The sequence below is a fragment of the Rhinoderma darwinii genome, chromosome 1, assembly GCF_050947455.1.
Source record: "Rhinoderma darwinii isolate aRhiDar2 chromosome 1, aRhiDar2.hap1, whole genome shotgun sequence".
NCBI lineage: Eukaryota > Metazoa > Chordata > Amphibia > Anura > Rhinodermatidae > Rhinoderma > Rhinoderma darwinii.
Window position 1 is genome coordinate 200,222,059 of NC_134687.1, and position 21,581 is coordinate 200,243,639.

General features: G+C 44.8%; 1 protein-coding gene across 2 annotated transcripts in view; it reads left to right on the forward strand.

Annotated features, from left to right (window-relative positions):
- LOC142758666 (putative E3 ubiquitin-protein ligase HERC6) overlaps positions 1 to 21,581 on the forward strand; it is a 77,135-nt gene that overhangs the window by 40,484 nt on the left and 15,070 nt on the right. For both annotated transcript variants that reach the window (XM_075860720.1, XM_075860719.1), the window contains exons 14-18: positions 377 to 493; positions 829 to 936; positions 17,474 to 17,644; positions 19,694 to 19,837; positions 20,217 to 20,383. In XM_075860720.1, coding sequence (XP_075716835.1) covers positions 377 to 493; positions 829 to 936; positions 17,474 to 17,644; positions 19,694 to 19,837; positions 20,217 to 20,383 — 707 coding nt within the window. The remainder of the gene's footprint in view (positions 1 to 376; positions 494 to 828; positions 937 to 17,473; positions 17,645 to 19,693; positions 19,838 to 20,216; positions 20,384 to 21,581) is intronic.

Sequence of the window (21,581 nt, forward strand, 5' to 3'; positions counted from 1 at the left end):
CCTTACCAGATCTAGCCTCCAACACTGCGCCTAACACTGCAAGATTGCCACCATAACAGAGGCAGACTGCAACAGTGCCCCCAGAATAATCCAGATTGCAACATCATCAGTATAATAGAAGTAGCCTACAACTGTGCCCCCGTGCCCTGCGCCTGCAACAGTACCTAACAGAGTCAGCCGGCCTGCAAAGCAGAAGTCTGTGGCAGATGCCTGGCATGGTGCACTACAAGTACCCTCAAGACATGTGCCACATATTTCTCATATTTCTGGATTAAGAAATGATGGTTTGGGGTCTAGAGTACGATTTATTATTATATGCTTATTCTAATCTAGCAGCATATTTATAGCAACATTTGTTTACATATCTGTGATGCAGGCAAATATGAAATCTGGTTATAAAGTACCAGTAAACTACTTCTGCGTGCCTGAAGTCTCGAAAATAATAATTGTCCCTGCGGACCTCAACAACTGGCGGATCTATCAAAGGCAAACTGTGAGTAAATGATTGTACAGATTTATTGGCAATTGCATATAGTAAAAATATGTTTACAGACCAACACATCTAAGACCATGGTGTAGAGAGGTGTATTTGGCTACATTATCCATACGGCCACTTATATCGATGCTCAACATAAAGGTCAAATATAAAATATGATAAATGCCATCCATATGGATTGTATTTGGTGTGGATGTGCCAAGGTATATGCAGTAAGTCTTATAAAAGTTATAAAGGTACATATTATATTAGACATCTACTTTGTAATCAGAATTCAATAAGCTCTAATAATAACAATTTGACTCAATCCTCTCTATCGCATGTTTTTACAGGAGGCTGATGGCATTGTACTACCTGAAATATATTGCCGTTATCCATTTATCTTTACATTTGACATCAAGGTTCAGTATTTGCTCTTTGATGCTTTACAGAAGAAGAATGTAAGTTACTTTTTTCATTTTACTGAATAAAGTGGATAATTAGAATATTACATATTGCTCAAAGTCTGTCATGTAGTCCTTGTGCCACGTATCTGCCATGTACCACAGTGATGTGTTTCCTCATGCACACACACAGAACCTGGAGATCCAATCCATTTATAGTAATACTAAGTCAAAATAATTAGTTATTACAAAAAAAAAGACATCCCTATACCCGAATGGAATATTTGAAAGAATATTGTAGACTTTAAAAGGATTGTCCATTTTCAAGCCTCGTGCCACCTGAAACAGAAAACAGGTTCTTTTTAGTTTCACCGGTAACAAAGGACTCATACAGACTTAGAGCTGATGCACACAGGTGTATGTGTGATGTGTATTCCAAATATGGCAACCACAGAAATGTATTGCCCGACACTGTACTTTTGGGTGCCTCCGACTTTACAAAAGGGCACATAGAGGTTATTTTCACATGGATTCTGCTCAATAATGCCATATTACGAGGTTATTCTTTCCTAGAATCATTGCAATTGCGTTGCCGACGCTCTGGCAGGGGATTCCGCTCCTAGAGAAGCCCCTGACGTTAGTATCCATATATGGACAGGGGCTCTGCCAGGAGAGGGATCCCAGGTCAGAGCGTTGCTGATGCTCTGGCTGGGTATTCCGCTCCTAGATGGATCCACAGTATTCCGCTCATAGAGGGAGAACCCCTCAGCATCACTGTCCATATATGGACAATGACTTAAGGGGTTACTCCTGGAGCGGAATCCCCGGCCAGAGCGTTGCCGATGCTCTAGCCGAGGGATTCCGCTTCTTGAGAAACACCTGACGTCACTATCCATATATGGACAGTGACATCAGGGGCTCCTACAGGGAGCCCCAATGGCGCTATGTAAAGGAAAGGGGGGTGTAGCATTATCTACAGGGGGTGTGTGTGGCACTCTCTACAGGGGTTGTGTGTGGCTTTATCTACAAAGGGGGCTGTGTGACACTATCTACATGGGTGTGTTTGGCACAATCTACAAGGAAGGGGTTTGGAACTATCTACAGGGGCGGGGGTGTTTGGCACCATCTACAAGGGGGGTATGTGTGGCACTATCGCCTAGGGGGAAGTGTGGCAGTATCTACAAAGAGGTGTGTGTGTCACACCTGTGGTGCATGCGGACCCACTAGGCCCCTCTGTCATAGCGGAGCAGCAGCTGGCCAAACAGTCAATAACAGTCCCTGGGGTAAGGGTACCTGGGAAGATGATCTGGCAGATACTCAGAGAAGCAGGCACGTGATGTAGTAGACACTTGGCACAGATGATGTTTGGCGTGGAAGGTGTCGCTGTGACACTGTACGTGGCAGGTGACACGGAACGTGGCAGATGACAACACGACTCCAACACTGGGAGCAGGATACAACTAAGGGACCATTTGCTTAGACTAACATGGGAATACGACAACAACGCTCAGGCAAGAAGTGCAAGAGCAGAGCCCTTTATATAGTCCAGGATGTAAGGGAATAGGTTAGGGAACACTTTGTTGGTGCGCGTGCTGGTCCTTTAAGGCCGGGGACGAGCATGTGCGCGCAACCTAGTGGCAGAAGAGTGAAGCCGCGTGTGTTCGCGTCTCCTGGGAGGGAGACGCCGACCAGCCTTCAGTGTCCCGCGGTCGCAGCTGCCGGTAAGTACAGAGTGCCGGCGGTCAGCGACTGCGGACACAACAGTGTGGCACTATCTACTAGGAGGGGAATGTGGCAATATCTACAGGGGGGCTGTGTGGCACTATCTAATGTGTTTTAGTCAAGCACACTGACCTATTTAATTTATTTTCTTTATATATATTGTTATGTTAACTACCTGATATAACTATATAGCTTGTAAAATGTACAAATGCTTTTATAATTGAGTTACATTTAAAAAAAAAAGTTATACCTCATTGATTGGTAGGGAAAGCAAATATGGCGAGGGGGAAGGAGATGTTGGGAACAAAATTTGGGGGTGGGGGGCGCCAAACTGAATCTTTGCCCCGGGTGCCGGAGAACCTAGCTAAGCCTCATTTCCTTTCTTGGCTGTTGCCCCATGCACACGAACGTATTTTTTACTGTCCGTAAATAGTGGCGTAAATACGGGTCCTTAGTCACACGTATTCGACCCGTATTGCACCAGTATTTATGGACCCGTGCCCGTAAATACGGGTCCGGTGTCACCAGTATTCCACCCGTATTTACGGGCACGTTTTCGCTGCAAAATTGCACTGCACTAATCGGCAGCCCCTTCTCTCTATCAGTGCAGGATAGAGAGAAGGGGCAGCCCTTTCCGAGGTAAAAGAAATTCATACTTACCCGGCTGTTGCCTTGGTGACGAGTCCCTCTCTTGACATCCAGCCCGACCTCCCTGGATGACGCGGCAGTCCATGTGACCGCTGCAGACTGTTATTGGCCTGTGATTGGCTGCAGCGGTCACATGGGCTGAAACATTATCCCGAGAGACTGGACTGAAGAAGCAGGGAGTTCTGGGTAAGTATGAACTTCTATTTTTTTTACACGTTGATTTATATTGTGATCGGAAGTCACTGTCCAGGTTGCTGAAAGAGTTACTGCCGATCAGTTAACTCTTTCAACACCCTGGACAGTGACTATCCACTGACGTCGCCTAGCAACGCTCCCGTAATTACGGGTGCACACACGTAGTCACCCGTAATTACGGGAGCCCGATAGACTTCTATGGGCCTGCCCGTGCCGTAACTACGGCCTAAAATAGGACATGTTCTATATTTTTCAACGGCCCGGGCACCTTCCCGTAAGCATACGGGGAGGTACCCGTGGCTAATAGAAGTCTATGGGCCCGTAATTACGGGCGTTTTTACGTTCGTGTGCATGGGCCCTTACATAGTATTCTGCTGGGTCATACACTGGCGTAGTCTTATTGCTTTGCCTTTAAAATACAACTTTATCACCTCTTTGTATAGAAGAAGGCTAGGCATGTCGTCTCTTGTATGCAAACCGTTTAATTTTATTCTTGTTATTTGACTCTGTTGGACTTAGGGTATGTTCATACGCAAACTCAAAACGTCTAAAAATACGGAGCTGTTTTCAAGGGAAAACAGTTCCTGATTTTCAGACGTTTTTTATTCCACTCGCGATTTTCGCAGCGTTTTTCACGGTCGTTTCTGGATCTGTTTTCTATATAGTCTATGAAAAACGGCTCCAAAAATGTCCCAAGAAGGGACCTGCACTTCTTTTTCGCGGCCGTTTTTTTACGCGGCTGTTTTTCGAAACGGGCGCGTACAAAAACGGCCCGTCGGAACAGAACGCCGTTTTTCCCATTGAAATCAATGGGCAGATATTTCTGCTTCCGATTTTTCGGCCGTTTTTCGGGCGTCTACGGACAACGGCCGAAAATAGGCCGTGTGAACATACCCTAAGGGTATGTTCACATGATTAACAAAATACGTCTGAAAATAGGGAGCTGTTTTTAAGGGAAAACAGCTCCTGATTTTCAGACGTTTTTTGAGCAACTCGCTTTTTCCGCTGCGTTTTCGCTGCGTTTTTGGAGCTGTTTTCAATAGAGTCTGTGAGAAAACGGCTCCAAAAACGTCCCAAGAAGTGTCCTGCACTTCTTTTGACGAGCCGTCATTTTACGTGTCGTATTTTGACAGCGACGCGTAAAATGACAGCTCGTCTGCACAGAACATCGTAAGACCCATTGCAAGCAATGGGCAGATGTTTGCAGACGTATTGGAGCCGTCTTTTCAGGCGTAATTTGAGGCGTAAAACGCCTCCATTACGTCTGAAAAGAGGTCGTGTGCACATACCCTTACAGTGAACTTGGCTGTTAGTGCAAGGGTGTGAGGAGTTCTGTTGAACAGTAGTTGGGCAGGAGCAGCTTTAGGGCTCATTCGGACGAGCGTAAAACTTGTCCGTGTGCTGTGCGTGAAAATCACGCACAGCACACTGTCCCATTGATTTCAATGGGGCCATTCACACATGCAGGAGTTTTCACGCAGTGAGTGTCCGTTGTGTAAAACTCACTGCATGTCCTATATTGGTGCGTTTTTCACGCGCCTATCGCCTATTGAAGTCAATGGGTGCGTGAAAATCACGCACAGCACACGGATGTACAGAGTGTGTGAATAACGCATGCCCCTCGCAAAGCACACTGATGCATAACGGACCAGTTTTTCACGCACGCGAATCTGATACGCTCGTGTGAATGTAGCCTTAGTTGTTGAACTTGGCGTACTTCTGTAGTTGTGCAGGAATTTGTACAGTGCCTTTTTCAATGGAATGTGCTCCAAATGTGCTGCTTTAAAGGGGATATCCTTAGGATAGGCCATCAATATTCGATCGGTGGGGATCCGACTCTCGCATCAAACAGCTATTTAAAGGGGCCGTGGTGCTTGTTTGAATGCTGCAGCCTCTTCATTGTTTACCTTGGGATTCAGGGCATGTTCACACGTGGCGGAATTCTGCAGACACTGTCCGCATCAATGCCGCACATAATCTGTGTTGCAGATTTCGTTGCGCCTTTGCCTAAAATGTGAAGCAAAATGCTGTGGATTAGTCGTTGCGGAATCAGGTGAAGCGTACATCCTGCTGTCTTTTAAAACATTCCATCTCAGTCTGGCTAAAGACCTTGAAACAGAATGAAGAAATAGCATGTTCGCAAAACCAATCCGCAACGCAACACACATAACATCTGCGGATTTCATTGCGTAATTTTGCAACTCCATTGAAGTCAATGGAGAAATTACGCCACAAGTACGCATCAAGTCGGCAACAGCCAGTGTATGCTGCGGACACCAAATTCCGCGTCTGCACGAAGATGTCTAAAAAGGTGTGGAAACCAATGGACACACTGTCTGCTGCGGATTTGCAGTGTGGACTGTCCGCAGCGGAATTCCACAGCAATTCCGCCACGTGTGAACATGTGCAGCAACCACGAGGAAGAGCTTCCCAGGAGGATGGGAGCAGTAGTGAAGTGCACGGTGTATGGCCTGAGGTATCTGTAGGAATCTCTACCTCTCCTCCCTCGCTCCTTCTCGGGCTGGCACAGTGACAGGGGGGCTGCACTATGGATGATGGTGGTGATAGTCTTTTCCCCCGTAGCAACTCCCGTGATGGTGGTAGTAGTATGTGTGCGCCTGGCAAGGTGGTATGTGGGGTGCCCTTGATGTTATGCAGTGCAGGGACCAGACGACACAGGGGATTTGAATAACTCACGTTTACTGAAGAACTTTATACAGTCTTCCAAAATGGAGGCACGTTATCTTCTGTCCACTTCAACAGTTGAGGGGAAGAAGGGACCAGTGGGTGACCAATGAGGGTTTCAATTGTCCAGCTATATCTAGAAATCATTCACTTTTCCAGCAGCGTGTGTAATAAATGAACTCACTTTTCTCAGTGATGAGGGTTGTAGTTGAGTGACTTGATAGACACTTCTTATATTAATTGTGGCGTGCGGCAGAACCGGTAACAGCGCCAGCAGGAGTTCTGAGGCCCAATATTATATAGACTTCTCCTCAGAAACAGACAGACAGCTTTTCAGCTAAATAATACTTGCTGTGGTGATGATAGAGATGATATGCTGGTTACAATCTCCTTACTGTTCCTCCTCTTGCATTGGGCTGCAGGTGCTGAGACCTGTTGCCAGTTGAAAGGATTGTATTAATCTGCTGTGTCAGAGCAGCTAGCAGACATGTCTGTCTCCTCACAGACACGACCCGACTCCTCTGTGTAGACTGTGAGACAGCGTCAGAGTGAGGCTCTCGGGCTGTAGCCAGGCTCCACCCCCTTTTCAAACAATGCTAGATGTACAATTCACCCTCTAGTGGCTCCCCACTGATACCTTCATCCTACTCTTCAGCTGGTGAACAGCACACTGTGTGAAAAATAATAAAGACATGTAAAACACATACAATGCATGACATACAAATAACAGGGAACCAGAAGGGTATCTTCTGGGATGCTGCATACTCCCGGACTTAAGACAAGACGTCCTCGTCGTTTTCTTGGATATGAACAGCCTAAAAGATGTAAAAAGGGTTAACATGAAATGCAAACATCTTAATAACATTGTATTCCTGTATTCTTGACTCTCGAAGGGGGAATAGGGGCGAAGAGTTCTTCTGTAACAGTTGGAAGAGGAGGGGCAGAAGTCTCAAGTCAAGATGAGCGGCAGTGTCCAACAGTTTATGGCACTTAGGATATGAGGGGCTCTGGTACGTCAGAGTCTATGGGGATATTCCCTCTTGAACGTAACAAGGGTTGGTAGGCTTCGGCCTAACTTGGATAGGAATAAATGAAGAAATGAAGAAGGGGCTCTAGAACATAAGAGTCTTTCTTGTTCCCTACTTGCAATTATATTCAATCCCTATAGCGAACTGGTTTCACTCCTTTAGTGGTTCTCTCTGATCTCCTGACAGGTTCAGGTACAACAACAGCAGGTACATGATGTGATCTGTCCTCTGTGTGAGTTGTAGACACTGTAGGTGTAGGATCAGGTGCAAGGAATGACAAAATTGGGGTAAACCACCAACTCAGTGGGTTCTTTATGTCCAAGTGTTGCTCTTGAGTTGAGGACTCAGTAGTTGTTGCTTCAATAGCTTCAGTTACTTCTGGTAGATCAATTGCAACTGGTTCTTCAATTGATATTTCCTGTTCAATGGTAGGCAACTGTTGATCTTGTAGGCACAGTTTAAGCCTATTACGGTGGACAATTTGCGGTTGTTTACCATCTCTTTGGATCTCATAGATATCTGTTCCTTGGTATGGGACAGCCTTGATGGTATAAGGGATTCTTTCCCACTTAGTGTCCAATTTGCTGGTTCTCTGAAAGTTTTTCAACCAGACAAGGTCTCCAACTTGAAAGGGTTTAGCATTAGCATGTTGGTCATAATCCTGTTGTTGCTTCTTTCTCGCTTCTTCCATCCTAGCTTCAACAATTTCATTTGCATCAGCCATGCGTCTTTGGTGTTCACTCACCCACTCTGTGGTTGGTAGAGGGTTCAAGTCATCTGGAACGGACACATTCAATGAAATGTCTGAAGGCAGCTTTCCTTGTCTTCCGAACAATAGGAAGTATGGGGTGTAACCTGTGGAGGCTTGCATAGTGTTGTTGTAGATGTACACCAACTCAGGCAAATGATTTGGCCAGACAGCTCTCTGATGAGGCGGTAAAGTTCTGAGCATCTCAATCAGAATCTGGTTCATCTTCTCACACAACCCATTTCCTTGGGGATGGTAAGCGGTTGTTCTTAGTTTCTTACAGTTGTACAGCTGACAAAGTTCCTGAAATAGTTGGGATTCAAATGCAGAACCTCTATCTGTCAAGATCTTCTCAGGACAGCCATAGGGTAGAAGGAAAGTTTTTAGGAAGACTGCAGCGGTGGTCTTTGCTGTCAAGTCCTTTACGGGTACTGCGACTGTGAATTTGGTGTAATGGTCGATGATGGTCATGGCATAGGTGTATCCTGTTCTACTTGGCTCCATTTTCACATGGTCGATGGCCACGATCTCCAGCGGTCGATGACTCACGATAGGATGCAGAGGGGCCTTTTGGTTTGGCTTCTCTCCTCTTGCTAAGGCACAAGCAGTACATTCTTGACACCATTTCTCGACATCACCTCTAATTCCGATCCAATAGAATCTTCTGCGAATTGTAGCTTCTGTCTTTTGAACTCCAAAGTGTCCAGACTTGTTGTGGTATGCCTCAAGGACAACTTTGGCATCTCTCCTTGGGATGACAATTTGGTGCAGCCGATTACTGGTGATGGGATCCAGCACTCTCCTCAGCAGCAGACCATTCTCTTCAAAGAGACGTTTCCTTTGTCTCCAAAGGCGAAGTAGTTCTGGGTCTGTGTTGCCTCGGCGGATTCTAATGGGTATTTTTTTGGTATCCAGGTAGTCTAGGATATCTCCAATCACTCTGCTCTCAGCTTGCAACAGGGCCCATTGTTCTTGTTCTGGTGACTGCTTCTTGGCCTGTTGGGAAGAACAATGTACCTGGGTTTTGTTGTTGATAGCATCAGGATCTGCAAAGCGGTTGTAGAATGCAGGCATCTCTACTTCCTCTTTGTGGTTGTCATCATCAGGATTCTCCGGGTCTTCTCCTGTAGGCAGGCGGGACAAGGCATCCGCATTGATGTTAGACTTGCCTGTTCTGTATTTGACCACGAAGTTGTAATTTGCTAATCGTGAAGCCCATCTCTGTTCTAAGGCTCCCAGCCTTGCGGTGTTCAGGTGTGCTAGCGGGTTGTTATCTGTGAAGACAGTGAAGGAAGAAGCGGCAAGGTAGTCCTTAAACTTCTCTGTGACGGCCCAGACCAATGCAAGGAACTCCAGCTTGAAGGAACTATAGTTCTGATCGTTTCTTTCAGCTCCTTTGAGTGCTCTACTTGCATAGGCGATCACTCTTTCTTTGTCTCCTTGTTGTTGGGCCAGCACTGCACCAAGTCCTTGGTTGCTTGCATCTGTGTAAAGATGGAAGGGCAGGCTGTAATCTGGGTAGCCCAGAATGGGTGGTTCAGTCAATAATCTTTTTAGTAACTGGAAGGCAATTTCTTGTTCTTCTTTCCAGTTAATGGGAATTCTCCTCTTCAAGTGTTCTTTAGGGTGCCCCCTCAAGAGTTCTTGTAGCGGTTCAGCGATGCGGGCAAAATGAGGAATGAATCTCCGGTAGTACCCGGCAAATCCGAGAAAGCTTCTTACTTCCTTCACAGTGGTAGGCGTAGGCCAACTGTGGACAGCAGCTATCTTCTCAGGATCTGGCTTTATGCCTTCTGCGCTCACTATATGTCCCAAGTACTGGACTTGAGGTTGGAGGAGGTGACACTTGGAGGGTTTGATTTTTAAGCCATTTTTGATTAGGACCTGGAACACATCAGCTAGATGCTTGAGATGATCTTCATAGGACTTGGAGTAGACTATGACGTCATCCAGGTATAGGAGCACAGTCTCAAAGTTCCTGTGACCTAGGCATCTTTCCATCAGCCTTTGGAATGTTCCAGGAGCATTGCACAGTCCGAAGGGCATGCAATTGAACTCGAATAAGCCCATTGAGGTGGTGAAGGCTGTCTTCTCCCTATCAGCTGGAGACATTGGTACTTGCCAGTAACCACTTGTGAGATCCAGTGTAGAGAAGTAGGCAGCTGATCCCAGGGCTGTCAGAGATTCTTCAATCCTTGGAAGAGGATAGGCATCCTTGTGGGTAATGTTATTAATTTTTCTGTAATCCACACAGAAGCGAAGGTTGCCATCTTTCTTCCTGACAAGAACTAGTGGTGCAGCCCAGGGGCTGTGACTTTCTTGGATGACTTTGGCCTCTTTCATGTCGTGGACCATCTGCTTCACGTCTTGGTATAGGGCAGGTGGTATAGGCCTGTGTCTTTCCTTAATGGGAGGATGAGTACCAGTGGGAATAGTGTGCTCAATGTCTTTTGCTCTCCCATGGTCCAGAGGATGCTTACTGAAGGCTTCATGGCTATCCTGAGCCACTTCAAGTACTCCTTGGATCTGGTAGGCAGGTGTTGTTGCGGTTCCCACATGGATTTCTCCCCACCAGGGTGTTACTGGTGCTTCTTCTGACGTCTTTAGTTGCTGTGCAGCCTGTTTAGCGGTGACAGTTGGAATGTCCACCAGGTCTTGCACACTGAGTTGGGACAGCTGTGCTACAGGGTAGTACTTCCTCAGGGTTACTGAATGGTCTCCTAAGTTGAGAAGACGGATGGGTACTTTCCCTTCGACCACAGTCACTAAACTTCGGGCAGCCATAACCATTGGATGTTCATCTAGTGGTATTGGTTCCACTAGGGCTTGGTAGTCAAGTCCTTGTAGGCCTGAACGGGCCCGACACCATAGCAGTGTTTCTGTGTCAGGTTTTAGGGTTACTGGATGGTGGTCCTTGATGCGAGCTCTGCAGATCTCTCCTCTGGCGTTGGTGAATCGCTGTTGGGCAGCCAGTACACGGATGGTCTTGTGTATTACCTTCTGGGCAGCTTGGGAAGCCGTGGGGACGGATTGTCGTAGGGCCTCTAGCATTTCTCCATAGCAGTGCTTTAGGATGTTCATTCCCAGAATTACTGTGGGTTGTCCTTGATCTTTAACTTTGATCACGAGGACTCCTTGCTGAGGTAAGTGCACTCCTCCCACTTGGACAGTAGGCTCCCAGTACCCGTGCAGAGGTAGGGACTGGCCGTTGGTAGCGATGACGTCTAACCAGGCTTCTGGAGGTTGCATCAGGATCTCGCTACTCCAGTGTTGTTCAAAGGCGGCCTGCTGGATGGTTGTCACTTGGGATCCCGTATCCAGGAGGGCAGCAAATGGTACTCCATTGATGCGGATGGTAACTTCTGGACGAGGTCCGACAAACCGTGGCAGCCATTTTGGATCTTTGGGACCTATTATTTCTCCTCCCGAGGAATGGTCCTCTGCCTCGGGAGACGTCCGTTTAACGCCCAGCATTGACGTTCTTGGTGACCTATCTTATGGCAGTGTCTGCAGGCAGGTCTCCCATGTTCATCAAAGCGATCTGTCGACGTTTTGTTGGGACTATTGCGGTAGCCCTTGCTAGGACTATTTGGATAACTGTCTCTAGATGTTGGCAGCTCACATTTTACTGGAGAGCTGGCTTCTAGATTCTCCAGTCGTTGGCAGACTTGCTCCAGGCTTTTGGCAATGAGCTTCAGTTGATCTTGGTACTGATCTCCTCCAGCTGTGATTTGAGCCTGTGTAGCCTGGTAGGTGATGGGCTTGCAAGGTGTTGGATGTGGTGCTACTGGGGCAGGTTCCTCTTCTGCCTCTTTAAGAGGGGTGGTAGCCCTGACTGTTCTTCTTCTGGGCCTTCTTTCTAGTACCTCTATGGCCAGTTCTTTAAACTCATGGAAGGTGCTGTCAGGGTTCTGGACGGACATCATTTGTAGTTGATGACTCATGGAATCTGAGGCGACTCCTTCAATGAACTGCTCCCTCAAGATTCTGTCTGCTTTTTCAGCCTCATGGGGGTCGGCTTGTATCATGGCCCTCATGGTCTCCTGTAAGGAAAGAGCAAAATTTCGGAGTGTCTCACCTGGTTGCTGAACTCTGTCCATGAACCTCATCCTGAGCTCAGAGATGGATTTGGGCTCAAAGGTGGTACGTAGCTGGACCAGGATCTGATCCACAGCCTTCTTTTGGATACGTGGCCAGGACTCCACTTCTTTTAGGGCCACATCTTGTAGTTGTCCCATTAAGATCTCTACCTTCTGTTCTTCTGGAATGGGGTAGAGGCGGAACATGGCAAGCATCTTTTTTCTAAAGTCTTTTAAGGTGTGTGGTTCACCTTTGTAGTGGGGCAGCCATGGGGCCCCTGCATAGTAGGGCATGGACAGCGGCATGATGCAGGGTGCTGCAGCAGGTGTTGTTCTTTCTGTCATGGCCGGTGTAGTGACCGTGCTGAGACCGGGCTCTTCCGTGTCACTTGAGTCCGACATTGTTACTGTCCCTTTAAATTTTTCCAATGTCTATTATTGGTGCTCCCGGACTTTTAACTGAGTCGGGGGTCTTGTTAAAGGTGCTCCCGGACTTTTTATTGGGTCCGGAGTGATGTCCAGGATGCTCCCGGGCTTTTTATTGGGCACCGGTGGTGGTACAGCAGGGGTTAACTTGATGGCCAATTGAATCGGGACTCACCGATGGTATGCTGTTGCTTCCCTCTGGGCTGTACTTTGTTACCGGGCTGTTCCGTTGCTCTCCTGTGATGTTTTTGGGAGAGTTGCTGGTTGCAGGGGATCCGCGGTGGAGGTGCCGTGCAGAGGCTTCACTCATCCAAGATGGCGGCGCCTAGCAGTTTTCGGCCGTTCCCTCTTGCCTGTGCTGGATATTGTGAGTTCCTATAATCATCCAGATGGTGGCGCTAGACTGGCGCCGCAGGTTAACCTGTCTGGAGCGGGTAAATGGAACTGTGACGCAGCAGTTTGTGAGGTAAAATGGCGGATTAACCCCTTTTGGGCTGGAACTGCCGGGAAACAGTGATTTTAACCCCTTTTGGGGCTGAAATAGTCGCTTGCAGCTGCGGTTGCAGCTTTGTACGGTGGGGACCAGGGCTTTGGGACAAAGTCTCTCTGGTTTGGGGCCCACATGAGATTTAAACGTATCCTGTTCGTGACGCCAAAGTTTATATGCAGCAACCACGAGGAAGAGCTTCCCAGGAGGATGGGAGCAGTAGTGAAGTGCACGGTGTATGGCCTGAGGTATCTGTAGGAATCTCTACCTCTCCTCCCTCGCTCCTTCTCGGGCTGGCAGAGTGACAGGGGGGCTGCACTATGGATGATGGTGGTAATAGTCTTTTCCCCCGTAGCAACTCCCGTGATGGTGGTAGTAGTATGTGTGCGCCTGGCAAGGTGGTATGTGGGGTGCCCTTGATGTTATGCAGTGCAGGGACCAGACGACACAGGGGATTTGAATAACTCACGTTTACTGAAGAACTTTATACAGTCTTCCAAAATGGAGGCACGTTATCTTCTGTCCACTTCAACAGTTGAGGGGAAGAAGGGACCAGTGGGTGACCAATGAGGGTTTCAATTGTCCAGCTATATCTAGAAATCATTCACTTTTCCAGCAGCGTGTGTAATAAATGAACTCACTTTTCTCAGTGATGAGGGTTGTAGTTGAGTGACTTGATAGACACTTCTTATATTAATTGTGGCGTGCGGCAGAACCGGTAACAGCGCCAGCAGGAGTTCTGAGGCCCAATATTATATAGACTTCTCCTCAGAAACAGACAGACAGCTTTTCAGCTAAATAATACTTGCTGTGGTGATGATAGAGATGATATGCTGGTTACAATCTCCTTACTGTTCCTCCTCTTGCATTGGGCTGCAGGTGCTGAGACCTGTTGCCAGTTGAAAGGATTGTATTAATCTGCTGTGTCAGAGCAGCTAGCAGACATGTCTGTCTCCTCACAGACACGACCCGACTCCTCTGTGTAGACTGTGAGACAGCGTCAGAGTGAGGCTCTCGGGCTGTAGCCAGGCTCCACCCCCTTTTCAAACAATGCTAGATGTACAATGCACCCTCTAGTGGCTCCCCACTGATACCTTCATCCTACTCTTCAGCTGGTGAACAGCACACTGTGTGAAAAATAATAAAGACATGTAAAACACATACAATGCATGACATACAAATAACAGGGAACCAGAAGGGTATCTTCTGGGATGCTGCACATGCCCTTAGGCTTTTCGTACTTGCACACACCGTGACTTTCATAGCGGCTGTGCAAGGTATTGCAGTGCTGTTCCAATCAAATAAAAACTATGCAAACAGTGAAGAGGTTGCAGAGCTTGTACGAGCGATGCAGCCCTTCTGAACAACTGATCTGCGGGGGAGCCAAGAGTCAGACCCCCACCGATCTGATATTGTTGGCCTATCCTAAGGAGAGGTCATGAATTTTGAAATCCCCTTTAACTTTCTTCCCTAAAGAGCTTATGAATCTGTTTGGACTATTTGCGGAATGCTTTTTGCTGAAAAAAATGATCAACTAAAATGTGATCGGTATTAGGTTTAGAATGTGTGTTAGGCCCTGTTCACACTGAGTTGTTTTACAAGTTTTTTGACACGGAAACCGCGCCAAAAAACGTCTGAAAATGCCTCTCATTGATTTCAATGGGAGACGGAGGCGTTTTTTTACCGCGAGCAGAAAAGCCGTCTCGCGGCTAAAAGAAGCGTCATGCCCTATCTTCGGGCGTTTACGCCTCTGACCTCCCATTGACATCATTTGGAGGCAGAGAAAGCGTATTTTGCTGCGTTTTTTGCCCGTAGCACTCAATGGGCGTGAGCAAAAAACACTGTGAAAAACGCCACGAAAATCGCAGAAAACGGCATGCAGGCAGGTCAAAATTTTCCTTCTGCAAAAAACTCAGTGTGAACAGGGCCTTAGAGGCACACAGGAGACGCTTATAGCGTTTTGAATACGTAGAAGCTGCAGAACTAAAACTAAACAAGTTTTTTAATAAATGTCTATAAGGATAATGTTGATAAATACTAAACACACACATAAAATAAAAAAGGCTACAAACTCCCTATTTCAGGCTGGGTACTTTTTTCTGGACTTGCTAAACCTTCAGGCTAGTTTTTCACGTCAGTCAAAATGCGCTTTTTTTTGTCGCAATTAGCAACAAAATTGTGCCATTTTGCAGCGATTTTCACAAAATCATTGCAAAACGGTGCGCTTTTTTCAACCACAACGTGTGAACCCAACCTTACTGGCGTATGAAATGATGCATGGATCTCAGCTATTTGATTTGTATTGTATAAGGTTAACTCCCAGTCCCTCTGGACTCGCACCACGTGAACTCAATAACTAGAATGGGTGTCCACATACGTTGCTTACGTAATGTATGGCTAACACTACTTCTACAACTTTGTCACTTAACTTTCCTTAATAACAGGTCTGTAAATAAGGTTAAGAATTGTAGTCGGCACACCTTGCTTGTGTTTCAAAAATATATATATTTTTATTCTCAGGATGGATGCCAGAGGCTACATGTGCGACGTCGACGTTTCGGGCGATAAGACCTTCGTCGGGCACTGAGCCATACTGGGGACTGGATCGCTGCAAAAATATACTGCGTAGTAGCGCTGCTATGATAGGTAATTGGCGGCTTACCTGCAGCGATCCAGTCCCCAGTACGGCTCAGTGCCCGACGAAGGTCTTATCGACCGAAACGTCAACGTCGCACATGTAGCCTCTGGCATCCATCCTAAGAATAAAAATATATATATTTTGCACATGTAGCCTCTGGCATCCATCCTGAGAATAAAAATATATATATTTTTGAAACACAAGCAAGGTGTGCCGACTACAATTCTTAACCTACATCCGGGTTGGGACCCTACCTCGAGCACCCAAAGAAACCGGTGCTATCTGAACACAACCATATAGGTCTGTAAATAAGTAATATTTTGTGTTCCTCAGTGTGCCATTTATTTCTGTCATGTGAAGTGATCATTATAATATATATTCTGTGCCGCCAAAACAATTCTGAATTGTTGAAGCATTTACTCCACAAGACCCCTGATGATGTCCTGTGGTATCTTGCACCAAGTCTTTAGCAGCAGATCCTTTAAAGGCTATGTAAACCTTTTTAAGGGAAAAAAAAAACCCCAAGGGGAGGAAACCTCCAGCTCACCAGTCCTGCGTCTTGCGTTCAAACTTCGCCCGGATCTCCGTGACGGCTCACGGTAAGTAACATGGAAAAACAAAGGAAAATTTATCCAGCGCTGTTTGGTATTTTAAAAAGGAATCGGTGTTCGCACTTTTATTGTAGTAGAAAAAATAAATAAAATATTAACAAACGCAGTAGCGAGGTGGGTTCAATTAATATGTGTTGAAGCCTACGTGTTTCAAACACTATCAGTGTCCTTATTCATGGCTAATATGGCTTATTCCTTTGTTTTTCCATAAAAAGTTATAATTATTTTTTTATATAATAAAACTGTGAATAATATGATTGTGCAGAACTTATAAATAGGTTTTTATTAAAAACTTTACTTTTGAGATACATCCTCTATGTATCCTGTATACATAGAAGCTGCATCTTAAAAAGTAAAAACATTTTTTTAATAAAAAAACAATTGAAAAGTTGGTCAAAATCACATTATACACAGTTATATATATATACTTAAAAGGTTTACATAGCCTTTAAGTCCTGTAAGTTGCGAGGTGGAGCCTCAATTGACTTGTTTTTCCAGCACATCCTGCAGAAGCTCGATTGGATTGCAATCTGGGGAATTTGGTGGCCAAGTCAACACCTTTAAATTTTTGGCATGTGTCTCAAAGCATTTCTGAACAATTTTTGCAGTGTGGCAGTGCGCATTAACTTGCTAAAAGAGTCCAATGCCGTTAGGTTGCCATGAAGCGGTGTATTTGGTCTGTGACATTGTTTAGGTAGGTAGTATATGTCAAAGTAACATCCACATGAATCCCAAAACAAAAGGTTTTGCAGCAGAACATTGCCTTGAGCATCACACTGCCTCTGCCAGCTTACCTTTCGGTGGACAGGGGTCAGCATGGGCACTCTGACCACTCTGCCGTTACCCAGCCCCAAGTGCAGCAACCTGCGATGTACTAAGAGTTCTGACATTTTACTATTACAATCAGCTCTTCTGTGGGATCGGATTAGATGGGCTAGTATTTGCTCCGCACATGCATCAATGAGACTTGGGCATCCATGATCCTGTCACCGGTTCACTGGTTGTCCTTCATTGGACCTCTTTTGGTAGGTACTAACCACTGCAGACCATGAACCCCCCCACATGACCTGCTGTTTAGGAGATGCTCTGACCCAGTTGTTCATCATAATTTGTCCCTTGTCAAAGTCGCTCAGGTGCTTACACTTGCCCATTTTTCTGCTTCCAACACATCAACTTCAAGAACGGACTGTTCACTTGCTGCCTAATATATCCCACCTCTTGACAGGCGCCCTTGTCACAAGATAATCAATGTTATTCACTTCACCTGTCAGTGACTTTAATGTTATAGTAGATCGGTGTATATAAATCCTAATTTATTTTTATCTAGGTCGCAAAGCTACAAGCCAGCCAGGCGCTTGTGATGAATAGATTGCAGGGTAACAGTGATATTCCCAGAATACCTCTCTTACATCTCAAACTCAGACATCAACATCTATTGGAAGATGCACTGAAGAAGTTAAGCATGGTGGAAGATTGCGACCTCCAAAAGGAATTACTGGTAGAATCAGTCCATATTTGACTAAAAATTTCTATTGTTTTTAGACTTTTAAAAATGTTTTATTCTTTTAGTCTATACATTCTTAGTATAATTAGATGGCAAAGGAATATTTTACATCTAAACTGCAGTTCATATTGACTGCTTGTAACAAGGAATGTCCGCCAGATAAATCCTTGAAGATCTATATGTTAATTTAGTCCTGGCCCCCTTTAGGTGCCATTATTTAGAGAAGGATTCCTTAACACCCCTTTTTTGTAAGGAAAAAAATACCCCTGAGAGTGTACTGGTCCTCTAAGGGTATGTTCACACGCAGTGACCAAAAACATCTGAAAATACGGAGCTGTTTTCAAGGGAAAACAGCTCCTGATTTTCAGACGTTTTTTAAGCCACTCGCGATTTTCGCTGCATTTTTCACTGCGTTTTTATGGCCGTTTTTGGTGATGTTTTCAATAGAGTCAATGAAAAACACCTCTAAAAACGTCCCAAGAAGTGTCCTGCACTTCTTTTGACGAGCCGTCATTTTACGCGCCGTATTTTAAAATGAAGGCTTGTGGGAACAGAACACCGTAAAACCCATTGAAAACAATGGGTAGATGTTTGTAGGCGTATTAGGGGCGCTTTTTCTGGCGTAATTTGAGGCGTAAAATGCACGAATTACGTCTGAAAATAGGCCGTCTGAACATACCTTAATACTGACATAAAAGACTATAGGGAAGATCTGAGCTCAAAAGGATACACATGACAAGTAGCATGGGACTCTTCTATGCCTGGGAAGATGAAAAGTGGTAATAGGTCCTTCAGTATAAGCTCAAGCACACAGCACAGTCTTTGCAGAGGCACATGTAGTCCCTAGTGTTCCGGGCTGCCCTGTACTACTGAGATATTGGGTCATATTTACGAAGACTGGCATTTCATATGCCAGTCTTACCTTAAAGCCTGCTAGAGTAAGAGACAACAATTTTTTTTTAGAGGCGCACGCCTCTTAAATCTATGCTGTATTTTGCGCCAGTTTCTGGAGTAATGTAAAGTAAATGTGTTGGGCCACGGGTGGCCTTGCACCCTCTAAGCTAAGCTCCGTCCACTTTTTAGAAAAGTGCCATGAGTGGCAGAAACAGCACAAAAGTTTCATAGAGTATATATTGCATCAGATCATATCAAGTGCTAGAGCTCAGTACAAGTCATACGGTGCCAACCAGTGAATGATAATAATTATAATGCAGGGAAGGGAAAAGGAACAAGGGGAATTAGGGAAGGGACAAAGAGAAGGGGGAGTATTTAGGGAAACCACTGGAAAATAGGCACTCGTCTCAGCATTTTATAAAAGTATCAAAATGTATTATCAATTAGTTAAAAAATGACAGGAAATAGCACTAAGTGCAATCCTGTATCTATTTGACAAAATAAACACAAAATCACAATGCATGCAATAGACAAACAAAATACACACCACAGGCCCGGCCGGGTCACTAATAGATTGCTCACATAAATCATCAATGATAATGCAACAAATTGTAGCATGTGACTTTTTTGCCATTTGCAACTTTTCTCAAAAAAGTTTAACTTCACCTCATTATCTCCTAGAAGCAATATACAACTTTGTAAAACTTTACAATGAGATAAAGGAAACCTATGACTGGAAGACATTTGGAGAATTTTGTTCCTGGCATAAAAAAGTTGCAAATCTCGCTGCATGCCATAGTTAAAATGGAACTTTTTGCTTCTCTTGCCACTTTCCGGAAGTAGCAAGAAAAGAGGGCGGGGTTAAGCAGGAGGGGCGGGCCTCCAACGGAACAACAGGTTTAACATAATTTAAGCCGCAAACTGGCGTAAAGTATAGAGAATATCTACACCTTCTCATAACAGGCATAGAAGTAATCCATAATTAAAGGCTATGCATCCCCTTCCCTCCGGGTGTGCCAACGGTCTACTCCCTCTGGAATATAGGGTAAACAGACAACCTTATGGGGTATCCGAGTACATAAAATAAAACAAAGTTGTTGTGAAATGTACACATATTAACGCAATTATTATACCTACATTTTCCTCAAGGTGGAATTTCACGGTGAGACTACAACTGATCCCCAAGCATCCAAGGCAGAGTTCTTCCTCTTAGTGGCTGAAAAGATGGTACAACCTGACTATGGGCTGTTTAAGTGTTCTGATCCACTACTACCGGTGTGGTTTCCAAGTCATGTAAGTTTCTGTTTTTCTGCTAGTAAATTTTAATTGAAATGTTATTGTACTTATACATGATTATCACACCACTATAAAAGCATTTTGCCAGAAACAGCGCCACACCTGTTCATTGGTGTTGTCTGGTATTACAGCTCAGCTCCATTGAAGTTAATAGGGACGAGCTGCAATACCACACGCAACCTGTGGACTTGTGTGACACTGTTTGAAAGAAAGCAGCCATGTTTTCTAATCCTGTACAACAGCAAAACCTTGGGGAGGCATATAGGGAGCATTGCTACCATCTGATACAAGAATAGAGGGATTTTCTATAAGGTAATTTTCTGTTGAGAATTCGTCTTTGTATTGCATTCATGTTTTTTGTTTTTTTATGTTTCAGCCATTAGTGGATAAAAAAAAGTATTATTACTATGGCATACTATGCGGATTGGCAATTTTCAACCAGACTGTTATCTACATACCATTCCCACTGGCTTTGTTTAAGAAACTTTTGGGTAAAAAAATTAACCTGGACGACTTAAAAGAGCTAGAGCCTACTATAGGGAGGTAAGTCACGGTTATCCACCTATGTGCTTTACCTCTTCAGAGGAGTTTATTTTCATTTACTTATTTATTTTAATTTTATTTTATCTGAAACCACAGCAATACCAACAAAATAGGTGTGAACTGGGCTGAGAGGTGGCCATGCACACATCATTAACCTCTATTAAAGAGGTATTCCCATCTGATAATCTTATGGCATATCATTAGTATCGCTTATGACCTCTTACCATCTGGAGAAGAAAGGGACCAATTTCCCTCCAGCTTTTCTCCTGCACAGCAGTGCTGCCGGCCATCCACTGTGCAGCGAACTGGAATCAAGTGAATGGGGCTGTGTGGCAGTTCCCTTCACAGCGGGTAGCGGGGACCATCGCTGTGCAGAGGAACACTATGAAGGATCAGTGGGGGTCCCAGTAGTCAGACACTCATTGATCTGTAAGGAATGGCATATGTCATCCCTTACTATGGTGGGAACACCTTTGAATGTGAGATATGAGAATAGCTGAATTAACGTGCTCGGCTGTTTCGTAACTCCCATTGCTCTTAGTCAAGAGTGGCCACGCATATGTGAATCCTTCTTCATCAGGAAATAAGGACCAGGCACCCCAGTTCTCGGTATTGGTAAGGGTAAATCATGATCACATAATATTTCAAGTGATTTTAATAGGACCCTATGGTGGGAAAATATCACTTGTGATTTGTGATAGTTGCAAAAGACCCCCAACTTATGGAATTTTTATGATAGTGATATGGCCGCAAAAAATTGCATGTACTGTGCACATTATATAAAAATATAAAGGAATATAGAAAACCATTATATGCAATATTGCGTTCAAATCTAATGTGATCACAACGTGGGATACACACGATTTATCGCTGTGGAGCTCTGACCTAAGGCATTGCTAATGTATGTCTATAAGATGAAAGGAAACGCTATTTTAAGGAAGCAAGTATTGGAGAAATAATCACAATTGTGCTTCACTTTGGAGTTAAAATATGCTATATTTGTTTACTAAATTGAAAACCTAGCACATATTTTATAGATATAATATATTATGCCATATAATGTAACTGTATTTCCTCTTCATTTGCATTTAACATAATAACTAACATTTATTTCTTAAATTGCCATTATTGATATAGTCCCAAACAATTGTACACAAACAGCTGTCTAATAGGAAGGACTGCATTTCTAGTTTTACAC